Raw genomic sequence first — 14,535 nt, 5'->3', positions numbered from 1 at the left:
GAGACAAAGGCGGCCGGGGCGTGGTGCTGGCCCCCAAACCCCCCGTGTGCCGTGCCGGGTTTCATCGGTGAGTGATGGTTGTGGTGAGTGATGGTTGTGGTGAGTGATGGTTGTGCTGTGTGATGGTTGTGTTGAGTGATGGTCTGTGTTGAGTGATGGTTTGTGGTGAGTGATGGTTGTGGTGAATGATGGTTGTGGTGAGTGATGGTTGTGGTGAGTGATGGTTGTGTTGAGTGAGTGATGGTTGTGGTGAGTAATGGTTGGTGAGTGATGGTTGTGGTGAGTGATGGTTGTGTTGAGTGAGTGATGGTTGTGGTGAGTAATGGTTGGTGAGTGATGGTTGTGGTGAGTGATGGTTGTGGTGAGTAATGGTTGTGTTGAGTTATGGTTGTGGTGAGTGATGGTTGTGGTGAGTGATGGGCGGTGAGAGATGGGTGGTGAGTAATGGGTGGTGAGTAATGGGTGGTGAGTAATGGTTGGTGAGTGATAATTGTGCTGAGTGATGATTGTGGAGAGTGACGGAGATTGACGGGCGATGAGCAGCGGTGAGGAGCGGGTGAGGAGCGGCGTGGTCTACTCACCGCTTGGAGCTGCCCGGGATGGGTCTCCCCGAGTCCACGAACACGCACCAGCAGTAGCCCGTGGAGAGGTAGCACTGCACGGGTAGGAACAGCTGCCCACCATCGCCACACTCGGGGACGAATGAATCTTCCCCGGGACGTTTCTGTGCCAGATCCAGGGCCGTCTTTCGCTCCAGCTCGCAGGAGGCGCCCTGCTGATGAGCCTGCTGCTGCTGCTGCTGCTGCTGATGATGATGATGATGATCCTGTGGCTGATGAGGATGATGTGGATGATGATGGGGGTGACTGAGAACAGAGTCTGTGGCGGTGTGTGTTGATGTGTGTGTGTGTGTTGATGTGTGTGTTGATGTGTGTGTGTTGATGTGTGTGTGTGTTGATGTGTGTGTGTGTTAATGTGTGTGTGTTGTGTGACACGCATGAACGCGTACAATAAGGCAAATAAATATTAATATGAACAGACACGCAACACACACAAAACACCTACACGTCAAATACACACATCTATACATACACCGAGCCACGAAGACAAAGATCCCCCGTATAGCCTTAACAGACTGTAGGAGTAAGTGCTGTTAGCTCACGCACCCACACACATACGTACCCACACACACACGCACCCCACACACACACACGTACCCACACACACACGTACCCACACACACACGCACCCACACACACGTACCCACACACACACGTACCCACACACGCACGCACCCACACACACGTACCCACACACACACGTACCCACACACACACGTACCCACACACACGCACCCACACACACACGTACCCACACACACGTACCCACACACACGCACATACCTTAAATAATACGTCAATTATGATGGTGCTATGATCGCTCTGAACAGAATCTGACCGCGTCAGCTAGCGCTGCGCAGAAAGTGAAAGTATTCTTCAATGTTCGATTCATGTCTTGAAATAAACATGTTGGTATGTCTCGTGTGAAACAGTCGTTCTTGCCCATGTTTATGTTTACATTATTCGCTCGACTTTTAATTTTTTGCTTTAGAATTTTTTTTCTGACCTCCCCCCCCACCCACCTTCTCCCCCTCCACCACCCCTCCCCCTCCCCCGGCCTTCATCCCACTCTCTTGAGTTCCTACCTGGTCACACGGAACCGACTGGAAAGCTTTCACTTACCGGTGCTCTTCACTGTCACTCCCACGCGGCCCGATCTCTTCCCAATGTTGCTCTTCAGCAGCGTGGGCTCCCGAATCTCTGAACCTGATTTGGGGGGGTTGAGGGGTTGGGGGGGGGGGCACGGTGGTGGTGGTGGGGGGCAGCAGTGTCAAGAAGAACGCCGCTACAAATTGAACGCTGAATCGTTTCAAACAGTCGCACGGCTCGTGGTTCAAATGTCAAATGTTTGGTGGCAGCAGTGTCGGCGTCGCTGTAGCGGAGGGGGGAGAAGGGAGTGGGGGGGGTGGGAGGGTATAGTGGGGGGGGGGCAGGTATAGTGGAAGGGGGGGGGGGCTGAGTCATGTGACAAAACATGGCAGGGCGAGCGGCGAGATCGCTGCTCAATGCTGTGCGGACCAGAGTCCATAACACTGGTCAACAAAAACAACATTTCTGGTCTGGACTTTTGCAGCTGTTTTAGACGAATTTCAGGGTGCCGATTCCAAATATGATCTCAGATTTGCTCTATCACATCTCATTTTTATGCTATCGGCATACCCCATTTTCATTGATTTTACCCGAAATTAACTCTGTCACTTATGATTGCAAGTTGTTGCGAGTCAGTGACTGCTTTAGTGTTAAAATATGGTGCTGTATTTTTAGGATAGTGTGTTTATAATATAATTTTATGTAGATATCCACATTTATTTAATATTTTTCTTCCGCAGTTTTTTTTTTAAATGCAATATTTGATATCTCAAAAACCTGATGTGATAGACAAAAAAAAGACTTGGAATCAGCACCCCAAAATTACCTTAAAACCGTTGGAATACCTTATGCCAGAAAAGTGTGTTGACCAGTGTAATTATCAGGGGGCCTCAGAAGTTGCTCGGCTACATCTGCTTCCGCGGGTCGTTGTCGTACGCGGACAAGGGCTTCGCATTGTGCTGACGCCGATAGCACAGCAGGGAGAGATGTGGCACGTGGTGGGGGTGGTGGGGGTATTCGCGTGGTACCTGTCCTGTTCCTCTCCTCCGCAGCTCCAGCGCGGCCCGGATACCTGGGCGCACAAAGCACAAAGGTCACCCGTGTAGCCTTCAAGAGACCGTTGGGGCAAGTGCTGTTTGCGAGTAGCACCTATGAAGGCCGACGCGGCACACGAGGGGGTGGTTGACACAGCACCACGCCCGACCGACTTTGTCTCGCCATTGATGATGTTGTTTTTTTTTAAACACGGCAACACGTAACTATTTGAGGCCGAGTAGACCTAGGGGAAGCCCAGGAGCAGTTTAGATGTTCGCCACCAATGTGTCGCTACGAGTGGGAATCGAACCGGGATCGTAGTGCGGTGGTGCGCTAACCACTACGCCTCCCGCTCCCTCAACTATCGCGAATCTGGGGCACGGAACCCAGTGAAACGCACCTGCAGCAGACCGTGGCATAACCCTCTCGCGGACCAAGGAACAGCGCGCACCCAACATGACAGTCATTACCAATCCCTCCCCCGCCTCTTTCAAGACGTACTGACCACGTGTGTGTGCGTGCGCGCGCGAACGTGACCACGCGTGCGTGCTGTGACACGTGTGTGCGCGTGCACACGTGGGGAGCGGTGGTGTGGCAGTTAGCGCTACGAACCTGGCGACCCGGGTTCGATTCCGGCTCAGTGGCCAACAACGGTGACGATTATCTGAATCGGTCTCGGGCCTCCCCTAGGTCGAGTACCTGGTGTAATGTATGACCATCGCCACTAGGGAGACAAAGGCGGCCGGGCGTGGTGTTGGCCACCCACCCCTTCGTGTGCCGTGCCGGCCTTTATAGGTGCTCGCTAACAGCACTTGACCCTACAGTCTGTTAAGTCTTTTTGCGTGCACACGAGATGCAGTATGAGCCTACAGTTGAGCGTGGGGCAAAGTTAATGTTAATCATGTAAATTTGTGAATATTTTTTTCTTAAAATTTGCACCCTTTTTCGCATGACATCACAGGGTCGTAATGGGTCCACTGAGAAGCTGTGTTTAACAGTTAACACACGCGCAGTATTCTCCAGGGCGGCCGCTCGAACCGAACCGCGAATCTCGGTGATCATTCATGAGCAAATTGGCGGGTCATAATGAACAATACTGACAGAAGATGATGGACCTACCTGGTGATGTCACCATCACCGTCTTGCCACACACCTGCCAGAGACACACAAGACACACACACACACACTACTTAACACAGACACACACACACACACTACTTAACAAAGACACACACGCACACAATACTTAACTAAGACTAAAGATACCCGGTATAGTATTTTCAGCCTGTGAGGCAAGGGCTGTTTGCGACTTGTTAGAGCAGCACTCTATCCACTTCACTGCTCATTGCATAGACAAAGATCCCCCGTATAGCCTGAACAGACTGTTGGGGCAAGTGCTGTTAGCGAGAAGCACCTATGAAGGCCAGAACGGTGTACGAGGGGGTGGGTGGCCAGCACGACACCCAACCGCCTTTGTCTCCCCAGTGGGGAGGCCCAGGACCGGTTCAGATAATCGTCACCGATGTTGGCCGTGAGCAGGAATCGAACTCGGGTCGCCAGGTTTGCAGTGCAGTGCGCTAACCGCTACACTACCGCTTCCACACACACGTGTACACACACACACGTGTACACACACACACGTGTACATACACACACACGTGTACACACACACACGTGTACACACACACACGTGTACACACACACACACACGTGTACACACACACACACACGTGTACACACACACACGTGTACACACACACACGTGTACACACACACACGTGTACACACACACACGTGTACACACACACACACAAAGCTCTCCACGTGTGTCCTACGCAGACTGGGGAATCGTTCGTGTGAGGAGTTGAGGCGCCATTCTGAATCGGGCACCCCGAGCGCTTTACCTCCAGACTCCAACAGCCGAGGCGCATGGACGAGTGGATCCAAAATTGATTCTGCGTGACAGCCACCATCAGCACCATCATCATCACCATCACCACCACCACCACCACCACCATTATTAGCACCATCATCATCAGCACCATCATCATCACCATCACCACCACCATTATTAGCACCATCATGACCACCACCATTATTAGCACCATCATCATCAGCACCATCATCACCACCATCATCATCAGCACCATCATCACCACCATCATTAGCACCATCATCATCACCATCATTAGCACCATCATCATCACCATCATTATTAGCACCATCATCATCAGCACCATCATCATCACCATCATCATCAGCACCATCATCATCACCACCACCATCATCAGCACCATCATCACCACCATCATTAGCACCATCATCATCACCATCATTATTAGTACCATCATCATCAGCACCATCAGCACCATCATCATCATCATCAGCACCATCATCACCACCATTATCACCATCATTAGCACCATCGTCAACACCACCATCAGCATCATCGTCAGCACCATCATTAGCACCATTGTCAGCACCATCATCATCATCAACAACATAATACGTACACACACACAATGGAGAGATATTTTATAACCAGCTCACGGCCCAATGAGAAGACGATAATCGAGATGATGGTGGTGGTGGTGGTGAATGTAGTGATTCGAGGTCACATGGCCCAGCGGTAGCGCGTTTCCCGCTTTGTTGCAGAGGTTCACGGTTCGCATCCAAGCGGCCGCCCTGTTTAATACTGCGGTTAAGTTATAACTGCAAACAATCCGACTACTAAGTACGTGCCATCCGCTTCACTCACAGCAGACGCGAACAATTCCGTGGCATCGTTCGCAAGAGCAGCGGGACGTCACGGGTCCAATTTTTTTTAACCAAATTAGAAAAAAAAAGCCCCGCTAAATGCCTCTAATGGTATCTACGTAACAAACAATCGTCGCGCCCCGACTGCGAAAACTTGTCAGGACCCTCCTGTCAAGAGAGTCTCGAGATTCTGTAGTGCTCTGCTGCTGATGATGATGATGCTGCTGCTGCTGATGATGATGCTGCTGATGATGATGATTATGCTGCTGTTGATGATGATGATTATCCTGCTGCTGATGATTATCCTGCTGCTGATGATGCTGCTGCTGCTGCTGATGATGATTATCCTGCTGATAATGATGATGATGCTGCTGCTGATGATGCTGCTGCTGCTGATGATTATCCTGCTGCTGCTGCTGATGATGATTATCCTGCTGATAATGATGATGATGCTGCTGCTGATGCTGATGATGGAGCTCACTGTCATTGGCCTTGCCGTGAGTGTTGGTCCGGATCCGCTGCGGGGGTCCTCCTGCGGGCACAGAGCACGGTCGCGATCCCCTTGAGCCCCCGTGTCCCCCAGGGAGCCCCGTGACTTCGTACCTCCGTGCCCCATATGAACCCACACCCCACTCAGCATCCCCACGGCCCCCTACCCCGACACCCCCATTCCTCTGTACCCCTATACCACCCCGGGCGGCTATGTCCCCATATCTCAATGCTCGCGTGCACCCGTGACTCCAGACCCCTCGATGGCACCCTACGCCCCCGCTACCCGCTCATCGTGTGCCTCCCATGCCCGCCGTGCCCACGTGACCCGCATGCTTCCGTGCCCCTTATGCCCCCATGTCCACCGTGCCACCGTGCCCATCGTGCTCTCAAGCTCCTCATGAACCATCGTGTCCCCGTGCCCTCCATACCCTCTGTTGTCCCCATTCACCCCATTCCCACCGTGCCCCTCATGCCCACCATACCCCCCATTCCCACTGTGCCCCCCCCCTTGCTCCCCCACGCTCTCACCCGTGCACTGCGGGGTGCTGGCCTCCACGGAGGATCCGCTGATGGGGCGCCCCTGGGGGGTCACGCACCAGCAGTAGCGAGTCAGGTTGTGACACTGAACCTGTGGGGGAGGGGGGGGGGGTTGCAAGGTCAGCGTGAAGGGTCCTGCTGGCAGAGCCGTCCCTAGGGCACGGCGAATCGGGGTGAACGCCCGGGGCCCCGCGCTTTGGGGGGGGCGCCCTTCCACGTCGCGGCGTCGTACGTGATCATAATCATTCCGGTTTGGGGTGAGCTGCTCCGGGCCTCTAGGGACAGCCCTGCCTGGGGGGGAGGGGGGGGTACCCAAAGCCACCATTTTCCATCCATTCCACGTGCGTGGCTTTGTGATGATGTTGTGCATGATGACGGCCGTGATGATGATGATGATATATAAGAACGGGAGACAGAGGAGAGCCTCACCATTCTGGCGAATTGCCCGATGATGCTGGATGCAATTACCAGCGAAACGTCGTGCTACTCAAATTGTAAATGTTGTGGTTTCACGCTTCAACACACCGGTGGGCTAAAGCAGTGAACTATTTGTCTTTTGTCAACGTGACACTTTTTTACTGATTGGCCGTGTCGGGTGGTAGAGGGTTACGACACATTTATAAATAACGCGATCTAAACCCAAAAACGTTGATTATGAATAATATTGGTCGCGAAAGCCTACGTGTTAAACTGATGATGATGGTGTTTGCGATGACGATGACGCCGACGTTGCTGCTGATGGTGACGATGCTAATGTGGCTGCTATGACTGATGACGATGATGATGCTGCTGATGCTGCTGATGCTGTTGATACTGATGCTGATATTGATGGTGCTGATGATGATGAGGATGCTGATAATGATGCTGCTGATGATGATGCTAATGCTGCTGCTGCTGATGATGCTGTAGATGTTGCTGTTGCCGATGATACTAATATTGATGGTTATGATGATGACGCTAATGGTGATGATGCTGATGATGGTGATGCTGCTGCTGATGCTGCTGATAATGATGTTGTTGCTACTGCTGATGATGATACAGATATTTATGCTAATGATGATGATGGTGATGATGCTGATATTTATGCTCACGATGATGATGGTTATGATGATGATGCTGATGATGATGATGCTGCTGATGATGCTGCTGATAATGATGTTGTTGCTACTGCTGATGATGATACGGATATGTATGCTGATGATGATGATGGTGATGATGATGCTGATATTTATGCTCACGATGATGATAGTTATGATGATGATGCTGATGATGATGATGCTGCTGCTGATGATGATGCTGATGATGATGCCTCGTGCCTGCGAGTAGCTCCCGTCCGCGTTGCACTCCGGGATGAAGACGGCGCGGGTCTCACGCCGCGCCTGCTTCTGCGCGTGCGAGCGCTCGGCCTGGCACCGCGACATCTCTACACACACCCACCAAAGACAAAGGCCCCCCGTGTAGCCTTCAACAGACTCTCGGGGCAAGGGCTGTTCGCGAGTCGCACCTACGGAGGCCGGCACGGCGCACGAGGGGGTGGGTGGCCATCATCACGCCCAAGTCGCCTTTGTCTCCCCAGTGGAGATGTTTACACACCGCACCAGGTGCTCATTTGAGGCCGAGTCGACCTAGAAAAGGCTAAGGACCGGTTCAGATAATTGTCACCGGTGTTGGCCGCGAGCGGGAATTACCGCTCCCCACACACTCACACACACACGTGCATTCACACACACACACACACGTACACACACTCACACACACACTCACACACGTGCGTACGCACCCTTGCACCGGCCCCGGTGCGCCACGCCGAGGAGGGGGTCCTTGCACCGCGCGCGCCGCAAGTCGCAGTGCGAGGCGAAGGTTCGCCCGTCGGACGCGCAGAGCGGGCGGCGCGTGACGCCCGCGGCCTGGGACGGGCACTCGAGCCGCAGACACTCCCGCTCCGACTTCTGCTCCCCAATCAACATCTACACAAGGGGGTAGAGTCGTTCATTCGTTCGTTTGTTCATTCATTCATTCGTTCGTTCATTCACTCGAGCCTGAGACACCCCCTCTCTGCATTCTGCTCCCCAATCAACATCTACAAACGGGGGGGTAGAGTCGTTCATTCGTTCATTCATTCGTTCATTCACTCGAGCCGGAGACACTCCCACTCCGATTTCTGCTCCTTAATCAACATCTACACACGGGGGTAGAGTCGTTCATTCGTTCATTCATTCGTTCGTTCGTTCATTAATTCGTTCATTCGTTCATTCATTCGTTCATTCACTCGAGCCGGAGACACTCCCGCTCCGACTTCTGCTCCCCATTCAACATCTACACACGGGGGTAGAGTCGTTCATTCGTTCATTCGTTCATTTATTCATTCACTCGAGCCGGAGACACTCCCGCTCCGACTTCTGCTCCCCAATCAACATCTACACACTGGGGGTAGAGTCGTTCATTCATTCGTTCGTTCATTCACTCGAGCCTGAGACACCCCCTCTCTGCATTCTGCTCCCCAATCAACATCTACACACGGGGGGGGGTAGAGTCGTTCATTCATTCGTTCATTCACTCGAGCCGGAGACACTCCCGCTCCGATTTCTGCTCCCCAATCAACATCTACACACGGGGGTAGAGTCGTTCATTCGTTCATTCATTCGTTCATTCGAGCCTGAAACACTCCCTCTCTGCATTCTGCTACCCAATCAACATCTACACGGGGGGGGGGGGGGGAGGGGAGAGTCATACGCTCATTTGGATTAATTCGTTCACAAAATAATTCGTTCATTCATTCAATGAACGCGTTCATGTTTTCGTCAAATCGTATCCGAGACAGTCATTCCGCCTTCTGTTTCTCTTCACGGTCATTCGTTCATTGAGAAATGTATTCCGTTTTCCTTCAGTCATTCACTCGTTTTTTCACACCCCGTCTCTGGCAAGTAATTAATTAATACATTGTTTCGTTCATCCATGCTTGAGTCGCGCCCGCATCGCTTTGATGACACGGGGAACGTGAGTTAATGGATTCATTCACTCGTCATGTTTCGTTCCATTCACGCGTGCATTCGTTCACTCGTGCGTGGGGCCACTCCGCTTATTATATTTTCGGACAGTGGGGGAGGGGGGGGCGGGGCGCGAATTGGGGTGGGGGGCGGACGAGGACTTAGACACCGTTCATTAATGAATTATCTAGTGAACTCATTCATTCGAGTTTCGTTCATCCGCATCTGTGACACGGTCGTATGCTCGTCCATCGGCATTTAAATGCTGGAGGGGGGGGGGGGAACACGGCGAGGCGCTACGCATTCTGCCATTCGTGATTTCATTGAGTAACGCATTCATTCATTCACTCACTGAAGCTCTCGGCATTGCTATTGAGCAAATCTGCTCCCAAGCAGACATCAACTGGCAGTAAAGACACAATTCGTCCATTCACGAACTCATTCGTCCATTTGCTCGTTTGGTTCCCCATTCATACGACGATGCTGGACGAGACTGGAAGTAATTTGAGAGCACAAATTCACCGATCATTCGCTGGTTCGTAAACAAAATATCTCGCGGTGACCTGCGGCCAGGCACGCGAGCAAGTGAATCACAACCACGACCATCATCATCATCATTAGCATGGTCATCAACATCATCACAACCACGACTACCATCATTAGCATGGTCATCATCATCATCACAACCACGACCATCATCATTAGCATGGTCATCATCATCATCACGACCATCATCATCATTAGCCTGGTCATCATCAAACACAAATATCCCCCGTGTAGTCTTTAAAGACTATAGGGGCAAGTGCTGTTAGCGAGCACTTACGAAGTCCAGCACATTATACGACGGGGTGGGTGGCCAGCACCACGCCCGGCCGCCTTTGTCTCCCCAGTGGCGATGTTCACACACTGCACCGAGTACTCATTTGAGGCTGATTCGACCTAGGGGAGGCCCAGGACCGGTTCAGATAATCGTCACCGGTGTTGGCCGTGAGCGGGATATCGATCTCGGGTTGCCGGGTTCGTAGCGCAGCGTCGCGCTAACCACAACACGACCGCTCCCCACAATCATCATCACAACCAGTGCCGGATTATCCTAGTAGCTAAAGTCGCTACAAATGTAGCTACGGGCCCCGCACTTTCCAGGACCCCGCGCTAAATTCTTTCAAGCTATCAATTCCGGTTCAGTCATTCTGCACTTGCTCTATTACTATAGTACTATACCGCCTTCAACTTTTTTGAACGACTGGGTGTTTAAGGTTAGCGATTTGTCGTATTACCTGGCTGTATAGCAAATGAGAAAATGCAATGACTTTGCTATGCAAGTAAAACATTTGTGTTTTAATATTTTTTTTTATTTAGGGCCCCTTTATAACATATGCTACAGGCCCCGCACTAGCTTCATCCACGACCACCATCATTGATACAATTAACAGGGTCATCGTATCCGATGGTGAGAAACGTATGCATCATCATCATCACTCAAGCGCATTGAACTACGAACCCCCAGACATAAGTTCCATTCACGGCCACGGCTACCATCAGTGGCGAGAGGACATCTAAACCAGCCCTGTGCAACTCCGCTCCCATCCCCCACCAATCTCCTTTTCTAACGCGCACTGACCAGCGTGGTGAAGTATGGTCAATCAAACCTCTCCCCCCCCACCCCCAAACCAATCGGTTGACAAAGGGATGTCCTTTGTAATAAAATAATTTGTTCACTGATTTATTAAACAATTATTTTTCAACAATTTGCTTTTTATTTTACCAGGTTAGGCCCACTGATGTGTATGGCTCTTTTTCAGAAGCGACCTGGCCACAAATCATAGCTCGACGAAGCGGCTGCGAATGTGGAAATGTATCGCAGCCAGAGACTCTAAACGCGTGGTGACTTTGATTCTAACCGTGGATGGAAAAAACCAGAGAAAAATCCACGCGACCACGGGGAGAGAGAGAGACGCGCAAACTCCAAATATACAGCAGCAGGCGTCAGTGTGGGGGATCGAACCGGCGACCTCCTGTATTCCAGGCGAGGTAGTCAACATCTCCTAGCCACCGTGGTGATGATGAGAGAGAGAGAGACACGCAAACTCCAAATATACAGCAGCAGGCGTCAGTGTGGGGGATCGAACCCACGACCTCCTGTAGACCAGGCGAGGTAGTTAACATCTCCTAGCCACTGTGATGCATCAATTCGTTCGCGTTCTTTGTCAGCTCTGTGCTCCCCCTGTGGGTATCTATGGTCAATACGGGGTGGGGGGGGGTCACGAGGAGGGGCAGCGTCATTTAACGCATTCATTCGTGCGTCCATTCATTCCGTTACGAGAAGCGAGGCGAAAGCGGAGCGAGACGCTTCATTCATGTATGCATCATTTGCGCATTAACTCGTCCATTCAATCAGTCACGCGAAGCGAGGGCATTGTGCAAAGCCGCTACATCGGCTGATGATGCTGCTGCTGCTGCTGATGATGATCGGCACTTTCAATGTTGATGCTGCTGCAGATTCTGCTGCTATTGATGAGGTGGGGTTCCAATGTTCTCTGCTGTCATTGATGATGGGAATGTTGCTGCTGCTGATGATGCTGTTGCTGTTGTTACTGATGATGATGCTGTTAATGATGATGCTGCTCTTGCTGATGATCATGCTGTTGCTGATGCTGTTGTTGATGATGATGCTGTTGTTGATGATGATGCTGTTGTTGATGATGATGCTGTTGTTGTTCATGATGATGATGCTGTTGTTGATGATCATGCTGTTACTGATGATGATGCTGTTGCTGCTGATGATGATCATGCTGTTGCTGATGATGATGCTGTTACTGATGATGATGCTGTTGATGATGATGATGCTGTTGCTGATGATGATGCTGTTGCTGATGATACTGTTGCTGCTGATGATGATCATGCTGTTGCTGATGATGATGCTGTTACTGATGATGATGCTGTTGATGATGATGTTGCTGCTGCTGCTGCTGATAATGCTGTTGCTGATGATGATGCTGTTGCTGTTGATGATGATGTTACTGCTGCTGATGATGATGCTGTTGCTGATGATGATGTTGTTACTGATGATGATGCTGTTGCTGATGATGTCCGCTCACCATGAGCCCGTCTCGTTGCGCCGCGACAAGCCTCAAGAAGAAGCAGAGCGCGGCCCAGACTCCGAGCGCCACCACCCCGCCTCCAGCCTCCATCCTCCTCCTCGCGTCCCTCCTCCTCCTCGTGTCCCCCTCTGCACGTGTCCCCCTCTGCACGTGTCCCCCTCTCCACGTGTCCCTCTCTCCCCGTGTCTCTCTCCCCAAGTCACTCTCTCCCCGTGTATCTTTCTCCCCGTGTCCCCCCCTCTCTCCGCGTCACTCTCTCCCCGTGTCTCTCTCTCCCCGTGTCCTTCTTTCCCCGTGTCACCCTCTCCCCGTGTCACCCTCTCCCGGTGTCTCTCTCCCCGTGTCTCTCTCTCCAGCGTCCCTCTCTCCCCGTGTCTCTCTCCCCGTGTCCCTCTCTCCCCGTGTCACCCTCTCTCCCCGTGTCCCTCTCTCCCCGTGTCACCCTCTCTCCCGGTGTCTCTCTCCCCGTGTCTCTCTCTCCAGCGTCCCTCTCTCCCCGCGTCCCTCTGTGATACCCTCCACGGCAGCCCCCCCCCCCGGTCGTCTCTCCTCGTGATGACGACGCTGCTGCTGGTGCTGCTGGTGCTGCTGCTGGTGCTGCTACTGCTGGTGCTGCTGCTGGTGCTGCTGTTGGTGCTGTTGGTGCTGCTGCTGCTGCTGCTGGTGGTGGTGCTGCTGCTGGTGCTGCTGCTGGTGGTGGTGCTGCTGCTGCTGCTGCTGGTGCTGGTGCTGCTGCTGGTGCTGCTGCTGGTGCTGCTGCTGCTGCTGCTGGTGCTGCTGCTGCTGCTGGTGGCTGTCCCGGTAGAGTTTCTCAGCGACCTTCTCGTCAGTCCAGCTGGTGCCTCCTATCGCCGCCCCCCGCCCCCCCCCCGCTAGCTCCGCCGGTAGCCTCCCTGGTAGCTCCCCTCCACGGCTTTTGGAAGTCCGCTCGGTTGCTCACTCGGAGGATCCCGTCGGCTGCTCACTCGATGTTAGTCCCCTCGGAGCTTCCGAGACAATTCCACGGGAGGCTCCGCTCTGTCGCTGACTCCCCGGCGGCTCTGCGGGCTCCCTGCTGGCTCCCCGGTGGCTCCCCGATGGCTCCCCAGTGGTTCCCCGGTGGCTCCTTGCTGACTCTCTCGTGGCTCTCTGCCGACTCCCTGCTGCCTCTTCGGCGGCGTGGCGGCTCTACAGGGAGAGAGCCGCACTCACCTCGCTCCCGAGGAGGCTCCTTGCAAGTCCGAGTGAAGATCCCTCTCCTCTCTCTCGGCCTCTTAACCCTTTCCACTCCTCTCGTTCAGTCGCTCGCCTCTCGAATCTCTCTCCCTTCCTCTGCGATCTCCCTTCGCTCGCCCCCCCTCTCTTCTCCGCTGTCTGCGAGCTCCGCTCTCCCCTCTCCTTCCTTTCTCTGCGATCTTCCCCGACTCTACACGCTCAGATTCGCCTCGCCGCTCCTGATCTCTGCTCTCCACTTACGGCTCCCCCCTCACCTCCCCCACCTCCCCCAGCTCCCCCTCTCTCTACGATTTATCGTCCGGGAGTCGCTGTTGGTCAAGCGGCCCCGACTCGCTCGCCGCCTAATTCTGCGGAATCATCGCCGCCGGGGTTGACTGGTGATGCTAATTAATGATTGTAATTAATGACGACATATTGATGATGATGATGGTGATGATTGAAGGTGGTGGTGAGATGATGATGACCGAGGAGGCTCATTCACGGCGAAGATCGGAGTGCTGCCGCGCTGCAGTTGTGATGAGTGCGATGGTGCCAAGTGCCGTACCACCCTATCACACTCACCAGCCTCCCCCCCACTCCCTCCCCCACCATCTCAACCTCCCCCCATCCCACTCTCTCTCTCTGTCTACACCCTCTCCCACTCCTCACTCTCCCCCTCTCTCTCTACACCCCCCCCCCTCTCTACACCCTCTCTCTCTACAT

General features: G+C 53.0%; 1 protein-coding gene across 1 annotated transcript; it reads right to left on the bottom strand.

Annotated features, from left to right (window-relative positions):
* Positions 1-577: 577 nt before the first annotated feature.
* Positions 578-12,708, bottom strand: LOC144729831 (SPARC-related modular calcium-binding protein 2-like). Its single transcript, XM_078610345.1, has 10 exons — positions 12,616-12,708; positions 8,311-8,497; positions 7,847-7,953; positions 6,522-6,621; positions 5,983-6,033; positions 4,649-4,699; positions 3,864-3,897; positions 2,738-2,781; positions 1,743-1,826; positions 578-879 (listed from the first exon to the last, which is right to left on the bottom strand). The coding sequence occupies exons 1-10, from the start codon at positions 12,706-12,708 to the stop codon at positions 578-580; spliced, it is 1,053 nt and encodes a 350-aa protein (XP_078466471.1).
* Between the last annotated feature and the right edge of the window lie 1,827 nt (positions 12,709-14,535).

Source organism: Lampetra planeri, chromosome 33 (assembly GCF_965212315.1).
Source record: "Lampetra planeri chromosome 33, kcLamPlan1.2.h2, whole genome shotgun sequence".
NCBI lineage: Eukaryota > Metazoa > Chordata > Hyperoartia > Petromyzontiformes > Petromyzontidae > Lampetra > Lampetra planeri.
Note: the sequence above shows the minus strand (reverse complement) of the source record. Positions and strands in the feature narration are given on the sequence as shown.